Source organism: Hydra vulgaris, chromosome 12 (assembly GCF_038396675.1).
Source record: "Hydra vulgaris chromosome 12, alternate assembly HydraT2T_AEP".
Taxonomy (NCBI): Eukaryota; Metazoa; Cnidaria; class Hydrozoa; order Anthoathecata; family Hydridae; genus Hydra; species Hydra vulgaris.
Window position 1 is genome coordinate 53,266,547 of NC_088931.1, and position 26,612 is coordinate 53,293,158.

Below are 26,612 nucleotides of genomic sequence, written 5' to 3' on the forward strand. Positions count from 1 at the left end.
TTAAATTTATCACTAAATTTTGGGATTTTTGTAGAATTTTCCTTCGGGAATGTTGAAACAAAATATTTGTTTAATGTGCTCGCTATTATAGCTCCGTCTCTAGTTGTTTGTTGACTGCTTCTTGAATTCCATCAGTCTGATATAACAATTTTATTGATTCCTTTGTATATGTTTTGCTGTTAATGTATGCATATTCAATGAATGTTAATGTATGCATATTCAATGAATGGTAATGTATGCATATTCAATGAATGTTAATGTATGCATATTCAATGAATGTTAATGTATGCATATTCAATGAATGTTAATGTATGCATATTCAATGAATGTTAATATATGCATATTCAATGAATGTTAATATATGCATATTCCAATTTTTTAGTTTGGAATGCTAACTTTCTTTTAAAACCCTTTTCACATTTTTTCTCTGAGTTCAAATGTTTTTACACTGTGACTAACATATAATTACTAAGTTTTGTATTGCAGCACATAAACCACAAGTTTCACTTTCTTTTACACATGCCTTTTAGTTCAATGTGCATCTAAAGAGGATCTAAAGTTAAAACCGTTTGACAAACTTGTGGCAGTTTGCACTTATGCAGTTTTTATTCAAATTTTTGCATTGCTTGTCACAAAAAGCTTTTATGTAAGTTTGGGCTAATATATTTTTTTGAAAATTGTGTTGGTGGACATACATACTCAGGCCTAAAAATTTACTTTTAGCAACTGTATAAAATTGCATTTATGTAAGGTTACACTTGCCCCAGTTCACACATAAAATATGCATTTATGAAAAAAGGGTTAGGGTTGTTTGAGACAGATTTCTCAGAATATTGCACTCTTATAGTCAAAGGTGAGATACAAGGTTACCATTTAATATTTTCTTCATTCAATAAAAGAGAAATAATCATCTTTTTTTGCATAATTTCAAGCGATTTAAACTATGATGTTGGATTTATCAATCATATTAAAACTAAGCTTCTACGATGTTGGATTTATCAATCATATTAAAATTAAGGTCTACAGTTACAAACATTCATTATTTTTCTGACTTCTGTGACAGACAGTTTAAAAACTGCATATTTACAATTTGTTACCATGCTGAAGATTTTTCTGTTTCTTGCATCCAGGTTTTTTTTACAACAAGCCATAGTAAATTGCCATGTGATAAAATAATAGCAATGTAAAATGACTTGTTGCCACTACTAGTTTGTAGAGTTTAACCACAGATCAAATACTGCCTGCTAAAGTAATGCTTGAATTTTGTCAAAAGTCAATCAAATCCTGAAAATTTAATAAGATATAAACAGTAAAAACAATTTTTCTGGATATGTATGATCTGTATAAATTTTAAAAGTGCATGACTATTTTTTAGATATGTATGACCAGATATTAAAGTACGGATCTTACATAGTTGATGCTTTACGTAAATATAAGCAACCAGTAATTATTTACATTCCACCTTGCGGGGAACTTCGTGGTGGAGCATGGGTTGTGGTAGATCCTTCTATTAATCCAGATCATATGGAAATGTACGCTGATGTTGAATCACGTGGGGGTGTACTTGAACCATCTGGAACATGTGAAATTAAATTTAAAGACAAAGATATTATGAAAGTTATGCGACGACTTGATGATACATATGCTTCATTATCTTCTAAACTTGCAGCAACAGGTAACTAAATATTTTGTTTATTAATGGTTTTTGAAATAATTGATTAGTTATTCTTACATCTTAAACTTTTCAACTTCCTAATCAACCTCATAAACTCATTAACACCAATAAAATAATAATCCAATATAAATAAAATAAAAAAATTATATTATTTTAAAATTTTTAAGAGCCTGGTTTACATTTAAGATTTAACAACTGTGGAAAGAAAATTACTTGAAGAAAAGTTAAATGAAAGAAGGAGAGAACTGAATCCTGTTTATCATAAGGTACATAAACACACACGAATTTCTTTATTAATAGTTTTTCAGTTATATTTTTAAAAAGATTCATAAGGTAAAAAATTTAGAGCTTAATAATAATAATAAGATTAATAAGGTAATAAAATTTAGATCTTATATTTGTATTTAAAAAAAAATTGATAAAACACAAAATGTTTTTATGTACTTAGTGTACGCAACTTTATGTTGTAAAAGTAAACATGGAATTTTTATTTTATCAATCTAGTTTACCTCTGAAAGCTTTTGTATGCAAGTTTTTAATGACATTGTCCTGTTTTGTTTGTTTTATTTTTATTTATTTTTTTTAGATTTTAGGAGTTTAATCATTAATTTTAATCAGTAAAGTTTAATCGTTAATTATCTACGACTTTTTACAAACTTTTCCTAAAAGATTGGTTTCTTTTTGAAAGAAACCAATTTTTCTAGGTTAGTAAAATCTATGTAGATTTTTAGTTGAAAGTTATTCATGACTAAAGATGATGTTTCTTACTTAATGACCTTACTAATTATAGTTAGAAGATTAAAAAAGACCTTACTAATTATAGTTAGAAAACAGTTAAAATGATTAAAAGTGATTGTTAAATAAGTGATTGTTAAATAAGTGATTGTTAAGATGATTGTTAAATAACCTTCAGAGCTCTTAACTAGAAACAACAAGTGCTATTTTCAGGAAGGCAGGAAAACAGGATCAAGCACTTGTATTCAATCATTTTTATGTTGTCTAACTCAGTCTAATACAGGAATTATTTTTTTCTGGACTTATTTGGAATTCCAGATATTTTCTTAAACTTTCAGTTTTTCCAAATTCCAAAAAAACTTTACATAAATACAAATTTAAATATATACTTTTTGCAATTCATTTGTTTTTTAACATTTTCAATCAATACCCATATATAAAATAAGAAAAGTTTTGAAAAAAATGAGAAAGCCATCAGCCTAAAGTTATATCGAGATAAATATAAAAAAGATAAGTTCCGGATTTTTTTTTACCAAATCTTTTCTGGGTTTTTAAAATACAACCTTGTTAATCACTGGGCATATCACATTTGTGTTGTGTATCATGTTGAACACAACCAAATGACCTGTCATTTTTATGCAGTAAATATTTAATATAGTTTAATGAAGGCTTGTTATTTTTACGCTGTTTGCTATTTGATTAAATTTCAGAAAATAAAATTTTTTTAATGTATATATATTAGTAAAATATATAAGCACTTATAATAACATACAAACATAGACAGTTTATATGTTTCTTCACTATAATGGTTTATTCTTTTACATTTGTTAGATTGCTTTAACATTTGCTGATCTTCATGATACAGCTGGAAGAATGCATGACAAAGGTGTTATACATGGGATTATTAAGTGGGAGAATGCACGCACTTTTCTTTACTGGAGATTTAAGAGGCTTTTACTGCAACAAAGAATTAAGAAAATATTTGCTGAGCAAATGAGCGATTGGTAAATTTTGTTTGTGTAAAATTAGCTTTGATATAGGGCCACATGTTTTTAATTCTAAAAAAAACCTCACTTAATATCAACAGAAACTGTAAAAACATTTTTAAAATTTATTTGTAACACTATAACATGTTTGATGTTTAAGCAGTGTGAAAAGTGTCAATAAATGTCACAAGATAATCCAAAAAATTCTATAACATTTCAATAAAATATGTTTTAACATATTTTTGAACATATTTTTAATTTGACAATTTATATTTCAACACGTCTTTAATTATGAAATTAGTTGTTTCATTTTCCATCTCTATTACATAATGATTTTTTTTACAAGATTCAAGATTTTTTAGCCTAATAATAATAATAATCATTTTATATTAGTTATTTTATTTTTAGTTTACTTTGTGGTAGTGGTGTAGTAGTAGAGCAAGAGGTTCCGAGTTTGATCCCCACCACTAGGCAGGTCCATTTTTAAGGGTTGGAAAAACTACAACTTTGCCAACTTATTTTTGTCATACAATACTTTTCCTGAAAAAATTTTTGAAAAATTTTTAATTTCCTTACCTCCCTAGGGGTTTGAATATTTTATATTTTGTACATTTTTCGGGAATTTTTTTTTTTTTTAATTTGCACTACCGTACCAATGCAAAGTTATAACCACAGCGCGTAATAATAAATTTTATGAAACTGCGCTGCGTTTGCAACTTTTTAAATTTAAAATTATCAATACGGCAATATTAACACGGCAATATCAACACGTTCAAATACTGAAATATTTTTGTTAGGACAAACCTACGAAATTGATTGCAGAACTTTGCCTATAAAAGGCGACATTTTAAGATATTTTTTATCACTGCTGCAGATTATTAAATTTCAAAAAAAATAAATAAAAACACACTGAAATTATTTCCTGCCCTCAAGATATAATTCACGAGCTGCTGTGTAATGATAAAACATGTCAGCCCAAATGTGTTGTTTCTGCTCTTAGAAAGTTGTGGCTTATGGGTGGTATACCACACATTAGTTGCAGAAGTATTAGGTAACTATTGATTTGAATAATGTTCATAGTTTATTATATAAGTAATGTTATTGATATAAAAATTTAAGCTAAATGACAAATGAAAATTTATTAAATTATTTTAGGGAAGGCGTTTCCAAATTAATAAATCATCACAAGAAACTGACAAAAAATATCAAAAAATATCAAGACAGGATTATAAGCATTATTTTTAAGATGTGGAAATATCAATCTTAATGTAGAAAAACTTTGAAAGACAAAAGTAGAAAAAATAATAAAAGATTTATATATAAGTGAATCATAATTAAGGAAAAAATAAAATAAAAATGTAAAAATAGTAATTCAATTTTGTACATTGATACAAAAAAAGTTACAGCTTTAAATGAAGACTATATTTCTGAAGTAAACAAACATCTAGCTATTGTTGTTACAAGTCCAGACTGGGATTTAAATACAAATGGAAAACAGCAGGATGAGCTGCTAGGCATAGTTGAATGTCAATCGGGGAGAGGATATGATCAAGCATTTGCATGTTTTAATGTTATAAAAAAGTTTGGAATTGAAAGCTTTATAATTGAAATTTGTGCTGACACAACAGCATTTAACACTGGTTGTAATAAGGGTTGTATAAGTATTTTAGAAAAAACTTTTAAATCAACCTCTGTTAAGACTTCTTTGTAGAAGCATTCTCAAGAACAATATATTTTACATGCAATAAATGCAATCACTAAAACAGAAAGCAAAGGTCCATCAAAATCTATTTATACAAGATTCAAAGCTGCTTGGCCAATGCATTATGAAAATGTTCAAAAAAATATGGATCAGTTATCAAAGTTTCCATGGTGCGATATTGGTTGTTAGTGGAACTCTATTAGAAGATATGGCTAAAAAAAGTTTATCTTTTTGCAAAAAAGCTTTGGAACTTCATACTTTCCGCAGAAATGATTATAAACATCTGTGTCAATATGTCATTGTTTTTCTGGAAAAAAGGGAGGCAGTTCCTGGATTTATTATACACAAACCAGATGCTGAACATGAAGCTAGATTTATGGCAGACGCTTTATACATTTTGGCAATGTAGCTTACTCAACCGATCATAAAGTTTTTAACCCTAGAGGAAGAAACAGTATTTTCAAAGGCTGCAATATATTTAGCTTCAGTTCATGCAAAAAACTTTCTTCAATCAAGTCAAATTATTTCTGCTGCTCATAATAATTTGTGTACGGTTAAAGAGACGATAAATATGAAAGATTTTGATGCTGATGTTCCTCAAGCTTTTATTTCAAGCTATCTTAGACACAGTTATTATCTTTCTGAAGAAACAATTGTCTTTTGTTTATTTGATAAAAGTCTTGACAATAAAGTTAAAGAAATAGTTGTTAAAAACAAATTTACCTGAAATCTGTAGAAAAATCTGAAAGCCTGTAGAAATAAATGAAAATTCAGAACTTAATGATTATGTTGATCAAAATTCTTGGCAAATATTTAAAATAGTTCATTACTTATCAAAGTGGTTAGAAAGTCCACCTGATTTTTGGACTCATGATTCTGATTATAAAAATATGCAAAGGTTTGTAAAAAAAATTAGTCTGTGTCAATGACTGCTGTGAATGAGCTATTAAATTGGTAGAAGACTTTATCGATTCAATAATTAAAGAGGAAAAGTTACAAGATATTTTACAGGTTTTGAAGGAACACAGAGTTAATCTTCCATTTTATAAATGTAACTGGTCCAAAAAAATACTTAATAAATTGTAAGAAAAGTTTAACTTTTTATAAGAAAAATTTAACTGAATTTTTTATGTATATTATTTACAAAAAGTGTTTGTTAAACCTTTAGTCAAAGTCTTATACATTTGCAACAGTTTACTTTTATTTTTTATTTTTATTAAGTACAATATTTAGATTCCTTATTTAACAAACTTCTTAAATGCAAATTTTATTAAGTTTTTTAATGAATATTTAAGAGTATTTAGATAAATATACAATTAAAAACATAGTAAAAACCAGGTTTTTAAAAGAAACCAGATCATATTTCAAAATGTTTTATCTTGAGAAATTTTAAAGCTCAAATTTTAAGCTTTAAAATTTCTCAATTTTCAAAAATTATTTAAGTTATAAAAATTAGTTAAAATAATTTTAAAATTTCTCAATTTTAAAATTATTTCAAAAATTTCAAAATTTTTTTGAAATAATTGTGAGCTCAAATTTTATACGAACCTTCCTAATAGAAGAGCCAGCTCACACAAAAAAAATCTATTAGTTTTGTTGATCCTAGTTCTAATTAAGCAATTTAACATATAATTGGTCAAAAATGACTTTTTTAAAAATATTCAAACCCTCAGGGAGGTCAGGAAAATTGAAATATTTTTAAAACTTTTTTTGGATAGTCGTGTATATCAACATAGAATGGGAAAATAAAGTGGCAAAGTTATAGTTTTTCCGACCCCTAAAAATGGACCTGCCTAACCACCACATCCCTGGTAGTACCCTGCTCAACTTGTTTTTACGCACAGCAGCCTTGTTCGTCAAGGTTTGTATTTTGGAGTTATAGAGTTGAGAGAGGGATATAACCACAATTAAGTAGCCTCCTTGTCTGTAGTGACCTTCTCGGCCTTGGGGAGGTGAATTGAATATTTTTAAAAAAAACCTTTTAATATTTATTGTTTGCTTTACTTCAATACATGTTTGTTATCAAGTATTTTTGGTTTCATCACCAATTCAGATATTTGTAAATATTTTATGAGAAATCATCATATATAATTTTTTTTTCCCTTAGTATCAACGAGTTAACAAAAGCCCATGTAGAAACAGTAATTCAGAGATTATTTTTAGAAGAAAATGGGTCAGTAAAGGTAAACATTTTGCTTTTATGTTATATTTTTTACTATAGAGCATAATCTATATTTTGTTGTTTTAAATGCTTAAAGTCTTACCTGTGGGAAGATAATGAGTTTGTAACTAAATGGATTGAAGCTGACTTGTTGAAAAATCAAGGCTCTGTTATTTATGAGTATGGAAAGTGGTTAAAGCGGGATGTTGCACTAAAAAATATAAAATGGTAAATTGTATTTATGTATTTGTTATAGCTATCTTAGCTAAAAACAAAATATTTTTATATTCAGTAAAAAAAAGTTTTATGTTATAGTGTTACTATTTTTCAAAAGCGTTTTCAAAATTTATTTTCATAAGTAAATTCTTTTAATTAACTTAAAGTAAATTAGTAAATTTGAAATAATAAAAAGATGGTAACAAAAATTATTATTTTTCTTTCTATATAATGTTATTGTAGCATCCTTGACAACAACCCTGATATTGCCATGGACACAATTGTTCATATAACTCAACAGTTTAATCCTGGAAAGCGTAACGAGTTATCTCGTGTTTTAGATGCGTTAAGTCATTGTGACGAAAGAACTCCACAGGATGCTGAAACGTAGATGTATAATGTATTTAGGAAATTAAACAAATTAAATTTTTATTTTTTAATTATTTTTTAGTCATTACGTTCCAGTTAAATTTTACAAAAAAATGAATTTCAATTAAATTTTTTTTCTAATTTTATGAAATATTTTTTAGAAAATGTTATTTGAGATTTTAGGAGCATAAAAAATTTATGAGTATTTGTGATTTTGGTGGGTACATATATATACATATATATATATATATATATATATATATATATATATATATATATATATATATATATATATATATATATATATATATATATATATATATATATATATATATATATATATATATATATATATATATATATATATATATATATTTCATGTAAAAATATTTTCCTTTGTTTAATATTTTTTCAATATTTTTTTTAATCATTTTTATTTGTTTTTCATTTCTAGTGTATTACTTTTTGTCAATCTTCAGCAAATTTTAGTCCAATTTTAGTTTTATATTTATTTTAATATTTCTTTATTTTGAAGTAATAAAGATGTTAAAATATAAAAAAATAAGTGTTAAAATAATAAAGTTTAAGTGATTTAAATTATACCTTTTTTTCTGAATATTTTTTTTTAAATTAGTTTATTAATTTTGCTATATTTATTTTTTTATATTAATTTTAGTTTAATGATAAGTTTTTATCAATTTAGGTGTTGACTAATAAAACATGCTTGTTTAGATGTTGACCAATAAAACTTACTTATTTAGATGCTGACAATAAAAATTTTTTTCAATGTTTGTTTTTTTATAAATCAGTTCATTATTTTTTAAATTTATTTTACAGACAAGAAATAATATGGTAGTTACTAGTAACACAGAGGAGAGTACAAAACAAAAAAGTGTGTGCAGCTCCCCTCCGCCAAGATGTTCACCTCCACCCTCAATGAATTCGTTCACTATTCCTAAGCGAACAGGGCTTAAAGGTTGTCATTTTTTTGAAAAGATTCATTTTTATCTTGGAATTGATCATACCTTTATCAAAAATATCTGTTTTTAAATGTTTATCAGAAATATCTATTCTTAAAGAAATAAGTTAACACCATTAAATACAGAGTTCGATTAAAAAAAGTTCGGTTAAAAATTTTAAGTCAGTGTTGAAATTGTTTTATTTTTTTTTAATACCATTATTGTTTCGTAATATTAAAAAAAAAATAAACACGGTAAAATATATATTTCAATTTTTCAATTTTTAAGCAGCAATTGTCAACTGTAACAACAACAATAAATGATAACAATTATATATACAATTATAAAATGACAGCAATTGGTGTTGACAACAATAAATGACAACAATTCTCAACAACAACAGCTTTCTGTTTTTATTAATTATTTAGTTTTTTACAGAACTTTTTCAACCCACTTCTCTGGATAGTCGCGAATGTAAAGAGGTTATAAATGCGTTTCATAATTCTTTATGGGATCCTCAGTCTTACACATTCGAGTTCAAAAGCTGTCAATTAGTCAACAATGAAAAGTTAGAAGAAGAGGTAAAAAGTTTAATGTTAAAATGAAAGAGTTTAATTTTAAATGATTCTTTTTTTCTATTTATAGTTCTTTTAATTTCTTTTATATAGTTCAAGACAAAAAGAAAGGAAATGGGTAAAGAAATTAAAACTGGATTTGCCTACTTGCGTTTATATAATCAAGAGGAGGTATTTAAATTTTCCAAAACGATAAATTTATTTTATTTATAAATAATATAATGAATTTACTGTACTAGACACAGTCCATTTAGTTTACTGGATAATTATATTTTTCAGCAAATCTTATAATTCAAATTATTTTTTCGTAATCAGAATTTTGATTTTTAGGCCAAAGCTATTTGTGAAAATGGTTTATCAACAATAAGTGCACATAATTCAACTACAGGTTTGATTGGAGACCATAGATATGGTAAGCTTATGTGTTTTTGCTGAAAAACATGTTATTTTCTTTTACTTTAAAATTTTTTTGTTATATGTTTTGTATCATGTCTTAATGAAAAATATAATTTCTGTCTTGAAATAAACGTGTTATACTCGGTTTTTGCACGATTTGTGCATTAAAATATAATGGTACTTATGTTGATCGATGTTCCTTTAACTTTGTACAGGTTTACCACTCCATGAGCAGCAAATGCACTCAAAAGCATGAATTTTTGGTTTTACTGTTATGCTTTATATGCTTCACTTTTTTTTCTCCAGATTTTTTTCGGATTATCATATTGTAGCACAAAAGAGACTTATCCATTTATCTGTTATTTCAGAACCTTAATTTCTACAAATTATTGTTTCAGATAAAAATTCTTTGAACTGTTGATTTGCCCATCCAAGTTCTTCATAAATATTTAATTCATTATCACAATCTTCATTTGTCCATTGAATTATTTTACCTTTATCAAAGTCAGAAATAAGTTTTTTCATTTATAAAGTTACAACTTAATGTTAAAATACCAAATTAATGAATGTCTCATACGTAATTAATGGTTGAGTTTTAGTATTAGCATAATTAATCATTTTTGCCATTTAAATATATTTTCTTAGCATATATACAATTAAAACATTTAATTTAAATAAGATAATGGAATATTTTTTGAAACATGAAGAAATAAAAAGTTAAAAACAACTTAACACAAAAAATATTAAGTCAAATTTAATACTTTAAAAAGAGGGAAAATGCTTTAGTGAAATTTTGTAAGGGCTCATCCATAAACAACTTCCCACTAAATTGACCTTTTAGATAAAAGTATAAGATCACTGGCTCTCTTGTACAGAGGTTTTAAGAGTATTACAGGGCTTTACATTTAATAAAATCTCAGTGCAAGAAAGCAAATGATCTCCTACTTCTATACAAAAATTAAATTTAGCATGCCATCATTTATGAACAAACTAAATGCATTAAGTATTTATTATTTAAAACAAAAAAATTAGAAGAGTCAATTTTAATTATCAGTTAATTAGAATAACTGTCACTTACTACTTTATTAAATAAAGTAAAATTCTAAGTCAATATTTACCACTTCTGCAGTTTTGTTAAGTTTTAGTAGTTCATCTTTTTTCTTTCAGTAACTTCCAACTTTAACTAGTGGCTGCCTTGCCTTGTTGGAAGCGAAGTTGTTTAAAAAAAAAAAGTTAATTTTTTTCTCCTATTTATAATAATAGCAATTGATAATTTATTTTAAAAAAATTTTTTTTTTTTTCATGAACAAAAATAGAATATAAAAATGATTAACAAAATATTGAGTTTTATGACCATTTAAAAAAAAAAAATTATGCTGTATTGTTTTGTTGTTATTGTTGTTTTTTTTTGAGGTCACAAAATATATTTAAGGTCTTATATTACAATATATTAAACAATAAAGTATCTCATTGTCATGACTATTCGGTATATCTCTCACACAAGATAGTAACCTAAAATACCAATATATATAATAGTTTTTGCAAATAAGTCTTTTATTTTTATACATTATTTTCATATATAACAGCATTAAGTTTTAAAATGTTTTTTGTTGATATATATTTCAGGTGTATACTTGTGTCGGTGTGCAGATATCATAAGTCGTAGAGCCGCTATTGATGACTATCCACAGTCTACAGTTATTGTGTTTAAAGTATTGATGGTATATATATATACTTTGTTTTATCTTTGTTTATAGTATTTATCTCTCTTATAAGGTATAATGGAGAGATATCATTTTATGCAGTATTTTATTTTTTGTTTTAAAATAAGAGAGAGTGGGGTACCAAAAACAAACTGCTTTTTACTAAATTTTATGTTTTAGACAAAAATTAAAAAAAAAAGATATAATACAATCAGAAGTTTACTGTTTAACAATTTTAAATATGCTTTAAAAATTAAAATTTTCTGAATGCTAAAGGCTTCTGTTTTGAAAAACAAGTTGAAAATGGTACTAACAGAGATACCAACCTGGTTCTACTAGGGATGTTAATACCATCCCTAGTAGAACATTTTTATCTTAATTGTTTGTTTTTTTATCATAATTTATATCCCCCAGTGTGAATCTACATTATAAAATGTAAAAATATTTCTGTTTTGTCCAAATATAGGGACGTCTGCGATTAGTAGATGATCAAAAAAATAGTGAAGATCAGCTTGAGCCAACTCCTGATTTTGATGGTCATATCTCTAAAGGTTTCCAAAGAGGAAAAAAAAGAATTTTGTCTGAAATATTTGAATCTTCTCAGGTTATTATTTTTAATCATTTAAGAAGTCAATTTTTGTATATAAATCTACTGTTTTTTATTCTACTATATTATATATATAAACTGTTCTATATCTACTGTTATATATATAAAAACTGCTTTTGTAAATAGATTGATATGTTTTTATATTTGATATTTTTTTGTAAATCATTTATAATTTAAAAATCTAATTATTATTATTTTTTTTTTCGATTTAGATATACTTTTATGAAATAAATCTAGACAATATAAGCAATGATGATGATGCAGCTATTTATTCAAAGCGACCACGCCAGTGCTTGCCTTTTGCAGTCTTGACATTTGAAGCCAAACGAAAACTAAAAGCTACTGTTATGACCCCTGTAAGACTTTTCCGCAGTGACTCTAACACTAATCAGGTATTATTTTAAAATTTTGTTATGAAGTACCTGTTGTAATTAATACTATTATCTGTTGGCATGGTAATAAACTTCATACATAATTAAATCAAATATGTTACAATATATTTCAGAATCAAGCTTTTGATGGTGTTCAAACTACAGGTAAAGATTGTTCCTGCATTTTTTTTATTTCTTCAAGTTATTTCTTATTTCATCTTTAGTTACTTCTTTTTAATTACTTTTGTGGATTTTATCTAGTTATCTAGTTGTTTTTTTTTAAAGTTTAAATGTTTTTTGAAATAATTTAAATTTTTTTGATTTTATTGTAGAGAATCCTTTTGAAAACTTTAAGAATATTAAGTACATCTGGTCTGGTTGTTGCTACTTAAAAGAGCATTTTCTTGCTGATGTACAACTCGGCATGTATAATGAAAAGCAATCACAATTATCTCCATTACCAGTGTATGATCTTTATATAAACAAATATTTTTTTTTTTTCCTTTCTAGATATTTAAAAACAGATAAGCTTTTATAAAAGAAAATTAGAAATCAGAAAATGATATTATAATAAAACCAGGCATAGAAAAATGTTTTTAAATATATTTTGTTAATATAATTTTGATTTAATATATTGTCATGGTAATGTGGTAAGAGACTAATGATAGAACACTCAGCGATCAAGAAGTTTGAGGTTTGTCCTATGCCTCTGGTAGTGATTGACTGAAACAGGAAATACACCCAAACCAAAGTTAACCAAAATCTTGGGTATACTATTTCAATACTAAAAACTGAAATTTTAACTAAATTTTACTAAAACCAAAACCAAATATTTTGACTAAGAAAATTAATAGCATTAAAAAATATTATCTAAAAATGCAATTTTACATAAGTTGTGTATTTAGATTTGTTGCTTTTTTACATTTGCTGTTTATTTTTTTGACAACTTCTTTCCATGTAGGATTTGTTCATAAATACATCATGCTCTAAGAAAAGGGGGTGTCCAATTTAAAAACAGTCCAAAAGTGCATGAAGTAAATTATGGATGACCCCTTATATAATAATAATAAATTTACAGTCATTAGTAAATTTTTTTTTTTTTTAAACATCTTTGCTTCCAACAAAGCTGCAAGCAACCACTAATTAGAGTTGGAAGTTACTGGAAGAGAAAAGATGAAGATTGTAGAGCAAGATAACGATTGACAGATGACTTGAAGTATTGCAAATTATATGAATCAGGAAAGCAAGATGAATGAAGCGAATTCCAAAGAACTGATATTCAAGGAAAAAAACTAGACAAAAGAGTTTTTGGAGCACTTAGGAACAGTCATAGAAAAAAGATGAGACTTGATTGAATAACGAGTAACACAAGAATGAATTTTAGTAGATGGCACAAGAGGCTCTTTAGAGCAGCGCCTATTATAGTATTTGTAGAAAAGAGAAAGAAAAGCAACATTACGATGATGTGATAATGGTTGGAGGTTGGTTGTAAGAGCAGGTCCAACTATGTTTACAATGTGTTTTTGCACCTTGTCTAAAAGAGAAAGGGCATCTTTAGAAGATCCGCCCCAGATATAGCAACAGTATTCTATACAAGGCCGGATTTGAGATTTATAGAGATAGAGAATAGAATCTGAAGTAAGAAAGTGTCGAGCTTGATAAAGAGTTGCAACCTTAGCAGATGCTAATTTTGCAACTGATTCGATATATGGTTTCCAAGAAAGATTGGAAGTAAGAGTTAATCCTAGAAGATGAAGAGTGGATGACTCATGGAGTACATTACCATTCATAAATATAGGAAGATCTAAATTATTGCGATAACGATTGGCTGAAAAAAATTGAGTTTTATCTGTATTAAAGTTCACCAGCCACTGTGAGCCCCATGCTGTAGCAGAAGCAAGATCTTTTTCAAGCCCAAATGCCCCCTCCAAGCAATCAGAGAGTGTTGGTTTCTTATCACGACAAAAATAAATGGTAGTATCATCAGCAAACAATGCCACCTTAGATGTAAGAATATCTGGAAGATCATTAATATAAATTAAAAAGAGTGTTGGGTCAAGAATAGAACCTTGAGGAACCCCTGATGTTACAAAATAATAAGAAGAGTGCTGTCCATCAAGGACAACTTTTATACTACAATTGGGAAGGAAGGGTTCAATAATTTTAAAAATGTTGCCAGATACACCATAAGAAGGAAGCTTATGGAGAAGACCAGCATGCCAAACTTTATCAAAAGCTTTTGAAATATCAAGAGCGATGGCCTTAACCTCTTCACCTTTATCTAATGCACGATAAAACCTATTGGTTATTACTGTTAGCAAATCAGCTGTAGACTGAGAAGATTGAAATCCATATTGATGATCAGAAAGTAAGTTATTAGATTCAAGATGTGAAATTAAGTGTTTGTTAATTAAAGATTCAAAAACCTTGCTTATGATAGGAAGAAGACTAATGGGACTGCAGTTAGATGAATCAGATCGCTTTCCAGAATTTTTGAAGATAGGGATAACAGATGCCGCTTTCCAGCAGGCTGGAAAACAAGACTCTGTTAAGCACTTGTTGAATCGTTTTAAAAATATCAGGTAGAACGCAACTAGTGGAATCAAGAGATGATATTGATGAAAAGTTCTTAGCAAACAATTTAGCTTTGTCTTTAGGCAAGGTGACAAAGTCTGAACCATACAAGAGAGGTGGAATAACAGATTTGCCTTTATTATTGATACTATTATGGATGCTCCAGAAGTTAAGAGAGCCTAATTTTTGAGATGACATACGAGATTTCATGACCTGAGAATAGCGGGCTTTGGGTAGTTGTAAGAGGTATGATAATAGGGGGATTCAAGTGATGAAGAAGAATGAGATATTAGTTTTAGAGAGATCAAACTGTGATCAGCAGCACCTAAGGGTGAATGTGGAGAAACTGAGCATTGACTAGGATCAGAAACAAGACATAACTTGAGTAGAAAAGGTAAATGATTTGGGTTGTCTGGTAAGCAAGTTGGAAAGTTGACTATTTGAGTTAGGGACTGAGAAAGGCAAAAGTTGTGGGCTTTTGCCTGCAGAATCACTGACACTAGAGCCAAGTCATTCAGTGTGATGAGCATTAAAGTCATCAACAACAACAAAATTGGCTGATGGACAAAGAGAGAGGGCTTGGTCAATATGATCAGAAATCACATCAAAAAGAGTGCAATCTTGAGATGAAGGAGAGCGATATAGAACAAAGAGAAAGGCGTATGAGTGAAGTGGTGCTAAACGAAAGCATATGAAAGAATAGTCTGTGGATTCAAACCTAGTTTCATGACAAATGAGTGAGTTCTTACGAATGTAAATGCCCAGGCCAAGCCTGTGACTATTGGAATCTTTAGGAATTAAAGGAAGATAACCATCAACACTATGATCGCAAGATGAGACAGCTGAACTCAAATTAGTCTAACAAAGAGCAAGTAGGTCTGGTGAACTTTGCAAGAGATAAGACTCAGCAGAAGAAAAGGTTCTTCGAAGACCACGAATATTAGTGAATGATAGATTTTGAGAACTTGGTGTTGATGATGGTTTTTTGTGTTTTATAGTTTTTGGTACTTTATTCATTTTTAAATTTGTTGAAGAACTTGACTCAAAGCATAGATAGTACTCAGAACACTGTTTAATAGCCCAAGCAATTGCCATATTACTATTATTAAACCCTAAGCCGTAACAAAGGGCTCCATATGTGGCCTCTGCAATGCACACCAAAAGTACAAACAGGGACACCATCCATGCACAACACGGCACTGTTAATACTTTGATATTTTTCAGCTGTTGATGGAATCAGCCTCTCTGAGAGCTACCACAGAGTTCGGGAAACCTGACTACCAGCCGGCCTCAGAACCATAAAACTGAGTTTTAGAGCTGTACCCTCATTATGAGATAATAGAATGAGTTGTCTAGTTATAAAAACAGAGACACAAGCAAAACCCATGCATTGAGTCAAGAAGATCCAGCATTCAACATCCTAAACTGGAAACAATGGATTAAAAATACATCTGCGCCAGCCTAATAGATGAAAAAGGGGTGCGAGGCTGTTCAATAGATAGAATCTGTTTACCCCTTAAATAATAAGAAATTAATTAAACAAATAAGAAAAAAAATTACTCATAGAAAAATCTAAAAAAAAATAACTAAATGCTTACATTCACAAAATATTATTCTTGTTCACTTCTTATTTAAACTATTTAAATCAAGTTTTTTTTCTTTAAACAAACCTTTGCAAGGTTAAAAATATTATGTGCGCTGCAATGGTTTGATTATTTGCAGTTTTGATATTTTTAAGAAGGAGATGGATCACTAATTAATAAATAAAAAAATTTAGTAATTTGCTAACAATAGGTCTAAAGTTTCATTTAGAAATGGTAAATTTTTTGTGGAAATTGTCATAAATAACTATTTTTCTAAATTAGACAAAAATTTAAAGTCATACAAATTTTTTTGGTTTTCAGTATGTTTTTTAACAGAAATTTTTTTTCTTACTCTATTTATAAAATGTACCGAAACCAAAATTTCAGTATTGGTTCAAATTGAAACTTCCACCGAAACCGATACCAAAACTGACCGAAAAATTTTGGTCAATCACTAGCCTCTGGAAGTATTGTACTCATCCTGTTTCTATGTGCAGTACCTTGTTTAACAAGGTTGATTTGTCTGGGTTTAGGATTGAAAAAAGGTTGCAAATTAAAATAGTGTAAGCCCTCTTTAAACATTTGAAATTAAATTTTAATTTTAAATGTTTTAAAATACTTGTGTTAAATATCTTCAGATTTTATTTCAGACTTATATATAAAACTTTATATTATTTTATTGCTTGCTGGACCCATAAAATACGGGTCTTGTTCAGTCTGTTCCACACCGTCCTATTCTATAATTATTTTTAATTATACCAAAATAATAAAATGCAAAATAAAATAGTATTTATTTATGTATTTATTCACAATTTGCAAAAATGAATTATTAGGAAAATGAATAAAATAAAGATCTTTTTAACAATTAAAAAAGCATAAATTGTTAAGAAAAAGGATTAAATCTTTTCAAAAAAATTTATTTACAAATAAAACAATACAAATTCTTATTTATAAAAAAGACCAAAAAAAAAAATTTAACAAATAGACTTTTTATTATTTACAATTTACTATATATATACAAAATAACAAAACAAAATATAAAAAGAAAACTATATATTAGCTAAAAACATTTAACTGCATCTACATCATCAATTGACAAACTACAAAAATACTAAGAGAGGAGAGCTTTTGCCTCGATTAGGGCCTACATCCTATGTGCCTTATAGGACAAGGGTCCTCTGTTTGTTCTGCAGTAGGCTAAAAAAGTGATGCTCTTTCTTTTATAGACAAGGTGCAAAAAAGCATTGTAAACGTAGTTGGACCTGCTCTTGCAGCCAACCTCCAACCATTATCACATCGTCGTAATATTGCTTCTCTTTCTCTTTTCTATAAATACTACAATAGGCACTGCTCTTAAGAGCTTGCATCTCTTGTGCCATATATTAAATTTCATTCATATGTTAATCGTCATTCAATTAAAAAGTATAACTTTTATAATATAAATGCATTAAAAACAGACTTTTTGTAAATGAAATACATGGATGACATAAGATTTAGATAGAATAAACATTCATGGATAAGTGTGCAAGTTTCAAAAGTCTAGCATATAGACTTTTGAAAGACTAATGTAAAGGTAAGTCAGGCAATCTTAGTTTTCCCAAAACTGGTTTTTTGCAATATATTAGAATATTGCAAAAAGAAGAAAAGTGATCACAAATCATTGGCAATATTTTGATAATATTTATTTTTTTTCAATTTAATGTAATTATTTATTTAACAAGGAAAGATAGATCTTTTATATTTTTTTAATTTGAAAATGAAAGCATTTATAGAAAAAAATACTATTATTTTAAAGTTAGTGAATTTTTATACTTTTTATGCGGGAATACTCTTTTTTTGTGATAAACTTGTGACGTCAAGCTTGTTTCTATATTGAGTGAAACAGCCGTGATATATATATTATATATATAAATATATATATATATATAAATATATATATATATATAAATATATATATATATATAAATATATATATATATATATATAAATATATATATATATATAAATATATATATATATATATATATATATATATATATATATATATATATATATGTATATATATATATATATATATATTAGTATTTAATAAATAGTATGTATGCATAAACATTTAATACATTAAGTATTATCAATTTTTTCCTAGCTCTGGCTATTAACCCCTACTATATCTTATAAGTTTGCCGGGACCAGGATTTTAAAAAGTCCCATTATTAGCCCCAGTCACTTACTGTTATAGATAGTAAATATAGAATGTAAACCTGATTTGTTTTTTTTTATTTATAAAATACTAGAACACTTAGTTTTTAAGTATTAATTTTATTTGTTTATTTTTTTAAGATCTGCAAATCTGTGTGTTTCCCAAAAGATTACATTTGAAAAGTTATCACGTATTCTACCTTCACGAATATTTAGAAAAAAACCTTGTGAAAGTCAACAGCCAGCATGTAGATTTACCTTGTTTGTATTTTCTTTTTCTTTTTAATGCACCCAATCATGAAGTTTTTAGTTGTTAATTTGAATTTACAGCTATTGTTGAAGGTTTTCATTTTCTCCACACTGAGCTATACCCTATTTATCAGTATGAAACTAAAGTAAACAGTTTTCATCGGCAACTGCAGTTAAAGAAGGAGGTTTATATTATTATTTCAGTCATTATTTTGTTTCATTGTTAACATGCTATTGTTAATATTGTAATGTTTTTTTATAGGCTGGAGTATGCACGTTAAACTCAGGAATGAAACTTTATATTCTTCCTACTTCAGATTTCACAGAATCACTGGGTTAACATCTTTTTTTACACATCTTTACTTTAATAGGTTTAGTCAAAATAAACATTTCTTATTTATTTTGACTAATTTTTTTTTAACAAATTTGGTAGGTGACATAAAGATACACCAGTTTTTTATATGTCAATTTTACACTTAAAGTAAACATGTCCTTCAGACATATTGGTAAATTTTCAGAATTAAAATATAACTTATCACAGAGGTGTTGTAAAACCTTTTAAAAGTTGTTATGGTTGCTTACTAGGGATACTGGCATAGCTAGTTAGCTATTACTAGGGATACTGGCATAGCTAGTTAGCAATAGGTTCGCATTCTATTATATTTGAAAGCAAACAACGTTTTAAATAGTAGAAATCAGTATATTTATAAAAGTAGATTTATAATATTTATTATATAATTTGTACTTTAAATGTTAAGAAAAAAATTTAAAAAGTTTTTTATTACAAAGTTGAACAAATCAAACACATAATTTATTAAAAACTATGTTCTTATCTTTAATACATGAATTACTTTTTATCCTCGATTTTGAAATCTCTTTTTTTATAATCAATATTGAAGTATGAATACAGTTTACAATTGTGTAAGTGAATTATAAAATTGTGAAATGCTTTTTAATAGGTATTACAAGTCCTTTATATCCAGCAGTTCTTCATTGTTTATTTATGCAATATAAATCAGGTAACTTCTTTTTTTATTATTCTGTAGTTTTTACTTAGTATTGTTTATTTATGTGGCATCAATATAATTAAACTAAATAAAAATGATGATATTAATGATTTATTTTATGATATTACGCAATTAGTGAACAATAGATTAGTTTTTTAGCCTAATTTCTATAACTTGATGATTTAAAATTTTTCTGTTAAAAGCTCGAAATGATGTTCTTATACCTTTTTTAATTAAAATTAGTCAATGAAATTGACAGAAACTCAAAAAAGTGAAGTCTGATGGTAATTGGAAAAAAGCAAAAAACTGAGATGTTTCAATGGAGTCAAAAGCCTACCTTGTCAGTACAATAAGATAAAATTTTTCAAATTTATTTCAAGGTTGAAATATTTTCTACACTTTATTTAATTTAATAATATTTTCAAACTCAGATAAAATAAAGTGCCATTAATCTTATGTAGCAGCATTGGGTTCTATTTATAAATTAATTAATATTATTAAAAAATAATATTATTATTTATTTTTAAAATATGGGAAGTGACTAAATATTTGAAGCATTAAGCTACTTTGAAAAGTGGCCAGGGTACAAATGTTATGAAGGGATCAGTGATGCTCAAGTAACTTTGTTTAAAATTGTTTTCTCTCTCTCTATGTATATAAATATCATTTGTTTAAATGATATATATGTATAAGTATATATATATATATATCATTTAAACAAATAAACAAAATTTATTGATGAAATATGGACAAGAAAGAGCTATTGGCTTTTTTCTGACTTTTCATTGCTTTAAATGGCATTTTTGCAAATTTATCAATTAAAGATTTCACGTCTTTAATATTTTTATAATTGTGCAATTTTTAAAATTGCATTATTTGATAAGCAACTCTGTTCTACATTAAATCAATGAGCTTTTTGATGGTAATAAAATAAGGTATGTTTTCTGTTGTTTAAACTATTTTAGATTGATTATTAATCTTTTTTCTGTATTCTTGTGGATCAAGATCTTATTGACTTACTTTTGCTTTAGGTCAAGTATTCTCTACCTAATTGAGCCATTGTATTATTCAGAGTAGCTTCTTTAAATCTTGTGTACCACTATATCTTGTATAAATCATGTAGTTTACTGTATAGTTAGTTGAAAACCTCTACTTGATTGAAACCTTCTAGTTCAGAAAAAGTTCGAAAATATCACAAATCAGTTATTAAATTAATGGTGATTATTCTTCTATCAATAGTAAATGATTCAGGATTTCTTAGATCCCATGCTAACATTGCACCAAATTTTTAATTGGCTAGTAAAAATTATTACTGTGATATCCTAGATCCAACCTGTGATAAAATCAAGTAAAAACTGAAAATTTAACTGTTGTCTGAGAATTCAATTAACATGTCTTTAAATTTGGATGCATGGTCAGCATTCCACCACAGCTGCATGCAAGTGGTGATTCAATGATCAATTTTCAGTATTATTAAATTCTAAAACAAAACTAAAATAATCTCATAAATTAAAAGTTTTGTATATATTTATGAAATTATTTTTGGTTTTGGCAAATTTAAAGCTGAAGTTTCAAAATGTATTTCAAAACTATATATATATATATATATATATATATATATATATATATATATATATATATATATATATTTATATATATATATATATATATATATATATCAGGCCTTGTTAAGAAGCGTTACGCAGCTCGCATTTTGCTTGCGAAAAGGCGATTTGCCTACGCGCTCAGCAGTTTTGCGCTACGCAAAAACTTATATCTTTTAGAATATTTAAATTATCTTTTGATTATCGTTAACGTGACGTTTATTCAGAAGAAATAAAGTCGTAAGTAAAAGCATTTAACCGCAATTGTAAACTAATAGATTTTTTTGTTAAAGAAACAGTTTGTTTCGTTTTTTTTTTTTTTTTATTAAAAATTAGTTAAAAAAAATAAAGTGTAGGGTTAGGGTTAAATTTTATCTTAAGGAATTAAATATATAAATTCCTTTTAAATATAAAAATTATTTTTAGTCATAATAGTTTAAAAAATACACGATTTATTTTGATGTAAAAATTTTATTAATAACATATTTTGTTTATTGTTAATTCAATAACGTAAAGTTTTAATGACGTTCATTTAATTTATGAAAATAAATTATGATCACAAATATGTTATCGGTAACTGATAAATAACAAAAAAAAACTCTATTGTTTAAAAACATTAAAAAGAGTTCACAAATTAAATAAGAAAAAATTTATTAACAATTGATAAAATAACCAAAAACCAAATGTAAAATCATAAGAAAATAAAAAAATATTTTACGTTTCATGAAAAAAATATTTTTTTCAAAATAAAATTTAGTTTATATTAGAAAAAAATAATAAAAATGATTTTTTTAATAAGAACTTTGATTTTATTTGTAACTTTTGTTATAGTGAGAAAAAAAAAAACTTTTTGTATGATTTTTAACGCGTTCATAAAATAACTTTAATTACAATGCGGTACTTGTAAAGACGCTAGTGACGCAATATAACTTCTAGCGATGCAAAATATATTTGCTGAGTTGAGTTACTTAAAAATGCGTTACACGTTTTCGCTACGCAGCGAAATCTCGTAACAAGGCCTGATATATATATATATATATCAGGGGCGAGTTTAGTCACTAGCTAAAGAAGGGGGTAAAAAGGTCTTTTTTAAAAAAAAGAGAAATGGTCCGCATAATTTCATTTATAAATAACTTTCTTTTTTGATTTTTTGTACTTTAGTGTAATAATCAAGCTCATATATGTATAGAGCCGGTCGGACATGGGCCAAATTGTGTCCGATGTGCAACCGAGTCAAAAAAATTTTACAAGATGATTGATCGCTTTGAATTGAAAAATTTTCAACGGTGTCCGTGATCGAAATGTTCGGTTCTGATTGAAGAATGTTTTGTCTGATGTCCGCCATTGTCCAACTTTTTTATGGCCGCTATGTTCGGCGTCCGACCGAGCCGGCATTTCCGGGCCAAATCGAATAAAATTGATTGACTTTTCCGAAAGTGTTCGACTGTTCGGTTGTACGACTTGTTCAGAATTTTGCTATTGTTTCACAGTGGAAGCTATTAAAGTTCCACCACTTATTTGGAACACATCAGGCCATTGTAGTTCTGAGGGAAGAGAAGAGATATTTTACATAAGTGAGAGATAGTGCACGGTAAATTACCATATTCGGACAGGTGTCCAGTATTGAGAAGTGAATTTCAGAGGGGAATATGATTCAGTGTCCAGTTCTGTGTACAGTAAGTGTCCTTTAAGTGTTCTGTACGTTGTTTTGATTATTTAGTTGACGTTTACCGGAAAATAAATGCGTTACAATTAATAGTTAATTGTTATAGTGTAAACATTCATTTTTTCTGGAGATTCTAAGTTATGGTTACTGTATATTTTAGTTTATAGTTTATAGTTGATATCGTTTAAACCTTTGTTTTATCCTAGTTTAAGTTGTTTATTAAAAATCACGATGTATGCAAAACTATGCTACGGTTGTACTCTTGTTGCTTGTGAACAGATATCTGAAGAGCATGAAACGTGCGCACATATAAACGTTAAATATTTTGTTTATTTCGATTCTATTGTTATCTTGTTGTAAACTTTTAATGGTCTATTGTTCTATATACGCATCATAGCTTTGTATGTGACCGCAGAAAAGTTGAGTAATTCTCCAGGTGTGTTTTTCATGCTTTTTTTCATGGGAATTATTTTTTGTTTGTGATTTTATTTTCGATTATTCACCACAGCTTTAAATTATTTCAAGACTTTTAAAAGTTTCATTCTCCTTGGACTACAGGATATTGGTGAATATTAGTTACACATTTTCGAGAACTTATTACACAAAAATACAAAATGGCGCATGTTATAAAAGATATCTATGAGACTTCAGATGAAGTCATTGAACTTAATGCAATTTTAAATGAACAAATTTCCAGTGGTTCTGTTCTTTTGAAAGCGAAAACTACTGGTGTAGGCAAGTCAGAAGTTTGGATGAATTTTTCTTTGCTCTTTAAATTACATGCCACCAAACCTGTCAAAAATATTGCAGTTTGTAACATTTGTAAAAAAGCAGTTCACCAAAAGCCAAGTAGCACTACTACTTTGATCAGACATTTAAAAACACATGCCCCAACAGCTCAAGATCCTTCACAGTCTATTTTGCCAGTAATAAAAAAGGAAAATTCTACCTTCAAAACATCTGTGCAAGTTCATAAAAACCACAAGAATGCAATGTTGAATAGTTGTCTTGCGTTATTTAGTACTGATCTTCGTCCATTTGTAACAATTTATGGGGAAGGATTTGAATCTGTCATAAACACTGCTATTCATCTTGGTGCTACTTATCGAGGACATATTACTGCTAAAAACATTCTTCCTTCCAAACACAAAGTTGCTGAAGCCATGAAAACTAGTGTTTCAAAGTCTAGAATCACAATCAGCCAAATACTCAAAGCGAAACTAGAAAGAAGTGGTGTAGGCATAACTACTGACATTTGGACTGATGATTTTCACAGAAACTCATATCTATTGATGACGCTGCATTGGATTGAAAATAATCAAGTACAGGAGGCGGCAATGGCTTTTTCTGTGTTACCTCCTATTTCAAAAACTGCCAGTGTCGTCTCTCGATATCTCATTGACAATTTTAAAAAGGTAGATGCTTATACTGCTGGCGGATAATTAGACAAATAATTTTCACTACTGATCAAGGTTCTAATATTTTGAGTGCTTTCAAAGATATGTAGTATCAATAGAAGATATAGACATTCGTCCAGAAATCTTGCAATCGACAAGAATTTCATGTAGCAGCCACATATTGAACAATGTTTTGACAAAACTTTTTAAACCATCTGATCTGAAAATTCACTGCTTATCTTTGCATGATCTTCTTCACAATTGTTATCAAGTTGTTACATTCGTGAAGAGTGGAAATGTGAATGCAAAATTAAGCCGGACTCTAAAAAAATATGTAGCTACACGTTGGAATTCACATCTGGCACTCTTTAAAGGAGTCCTTCTAATGTATGATGAATTGTTGATTCATTTACGAGGAACTAATAAAATGTTAGCAATTGAGGCAATCGACAAAAATCAGTTGGAGGTTTTGGTTAAATTTTTAAAAGTTTTCAAAGCTGTAAGTGATGATTTGGAAGGGTCAACTTATCCAACAATTTATATGCTAATTTTGTTAAATTTTAGTATGCAAGATTACTTCAAGTCTTTCTCCTCATCTTTTGCACAGATTCCTTTGAACATTACTCCTGAATCAGACAATCCTGAATCTTATGTAATTGATGATGACACTGACTTGGCAAACACTCTTCCAGTTGAAAACTTCTTGCGTTGGGTTAATGATTCTGACTTTGAAACTCAATATGATTCTCAGGTCTTCACACAGGACTATGAAAACCAAAGAGATATTATTACATACTTGTCAAGTTTTGCAACTGACATTTTGTCTGATAAATTCAAAATAAATCATATTCATTGCATTGGTTTGTTTCTTATTCCTTTTTGCAAGTCTTTTAAAGTCTTCGGACAAAATGCTTCTGCCAAGCTTATAGAAACAAAGGAAAACCTGCAACGTCTTATACAATATTGTAATTTTGAAAAGACAAACTCATCACCGACCAATTCTCCACCTCAGAAAAAGCAGCACTCCTCTACCAAGCCTTTTTCTAACCACATTTTGCCTTCACTTTCTTCCTTTATTGACTCAACAGCCCCTGTTGAGAATAATGAAATTGAACAATATAGTAGAACTGAAGTTGTGGCACCAAATGTTCAAGATTTAAAAAATTTGGGGAATGAAGCACTAAAGTGGTGGGGAAAAAATAAAGAGACATTTCCAGTATTGTTCATTGTATCTAGCTTTATTCTTGCCTATCCTGCTACCTCAGCCCCAAGTGAACGAATAAATTCCATTGCAAAGCTGATTACTAATGACAGGAGAGCCAATCTTGCACCAGAAACAATTGAAGCCTTGATGCTACTTTGAATGGACAAGGAACTGCAAAATTCCCATTTCAATGCCAAGGACAAACACTAAGAAAACTTATTGAAAACTTACTCATTTTTTTTTTTTAATTTACTACCGGTATATACTTTACTTAAATCTGTACTAGAAATTACTACGAACCTGTAAATATGAAATACCAATAAATATGAAGAATTACAACAACAACAAAAAATTATCTGATTCTTGTGTCATTTTTTATTTTTCATTTTTTTGCATGTTCGATGTCCGACCGCGTTCGAGATTTTTAGTTCAATCGATCGGTGTTCGGTTTGACATTAGTTTTTCTGTCCGGTGTTTGGGTTGTCCGAGTTGTCCGGGTTGTTTGACAAAATTATTGTTGCTCATGTTCGACCGGTTCGGTGGTTCGAACCGTACAAACACAGGCGAACAGAAAAACGTCAATCAGTCCGAACATCTCTATATATGTATATTTACATATAATAGTCAATTTCGTTCATCAGTATCAGTAATCAGTCCAATTCTGTATAATAGTC

General features: G+C 27.9%; 2 protein-coding genes across 6 annotated transcripts in view; both read left to right on the forward strand.

Moving 5' to 3' along the window:
* Nucleotides 1-7,915, forward strand: part of LOC100197634 (acetyl-CoA carboxylase) — a 104,024-nt gene extending 96,109 nt beyond the window's left edge. For all 3 annotated transcript variants that reach the window (XM_065813689.1, XM_065813691.1, XM_065813690.1), the window contains exons 60-65: nucleotides 1,376-1,675; nucleotides 1,862-1,941; nucleotides 3,242-3,414; nucleotides 7,206-7,281; nucleotides 7,357-7,487; nucleotides 7,719-7,915. In XM_065813689.1, coding sequence (XP_065669761.1) covers nucleotides 1,376-1,675; nucleotides 1,862-1,941; nucleotides 3,242-3,414; nucleotides 7,206-7,281; nucleotides 7,357-7,487; nucleotides 7,719-7,866 — 908 coding nt within the window. In that variant the 3' untranslated portion in view covers nucleotides 7,867-7,915. The remainder of the gene's footprint in view (nucleotides 1-1,375; nucleotides 1,676-1,861; nucleotides 1,942-3,241; nucleotides 3,415-7,205; nucleotides 7,282-7,356; nucleotides 7,488-7,718) is intronic.
* Nucleotides 7,916-8,646: 731 nt separating this feature from the next.
* The window catches only part of LOC100213052 (protein TASOR), a 28,705-nt gene continuing 10,739 nt past the window's right edge, over nucleotides 8,647-26,612 (forward strand). For all 3 annotated transcript variants that reach the window (XM_065813692.1, XM_065813693.1, XM_065813694.1), the window contains exons 1-13: nucleotides 8,647-8,820; nucleotides 9,242-9,384; nucleotides 9,472-9,549; nucleotides 9,709-9,790; nucleotides 11,401-11,495; nucleotides 11,944-12,081; nucleotides 12,297-12,476; nucleotides 12,590-12,620; nucleotides 12,788-12,920; nucleotides 18,953-19,059; nucleotides 19,142-19,245; nucleotides 19,323-19,395; nucleotides 20,020-20,079. In XM_065813692.1, the coding sequence (XP_065669764.1) occupies nucleotides 8,694-8,820; nucleotides 9,242-9,384; nucleotides 9,472-9,549; nucleotides 9,709-9,790; nucleotides 11,401-11,495; nucleotides 11,944-12,081; nucleotides 12,297-12,476; nucleotides 12,590-12,620; nucleotides 12,788-12,920; nucleotides 18,953-19,059; nucleotides 19,142-19,245; nucleotides 19,323-19,395; nucleotides 20,020-20,079 (1,351 nt within the window). In that variant the 5' untranslated portion in view covers nucleotides 8,647-8,693. The remainder of the gene's footprint in view (nucleotides 8,821-9,241; nucleotides 9,385-9,471; nucleotides 9,550-9,708; nucleotides 9,791-11,400; nucleotides 11,496-11,943; nucleotides 12,082-12,296; nucleotides 12,477-12,589; nucleotides 12,621-12,787; nucleotides 12,921-18,952; nucleotides 19,060-19,141; nucleotides 19,246-19,322; nucleotides 19,396-20,019; nucleotides 20,080-26,612) is intronic.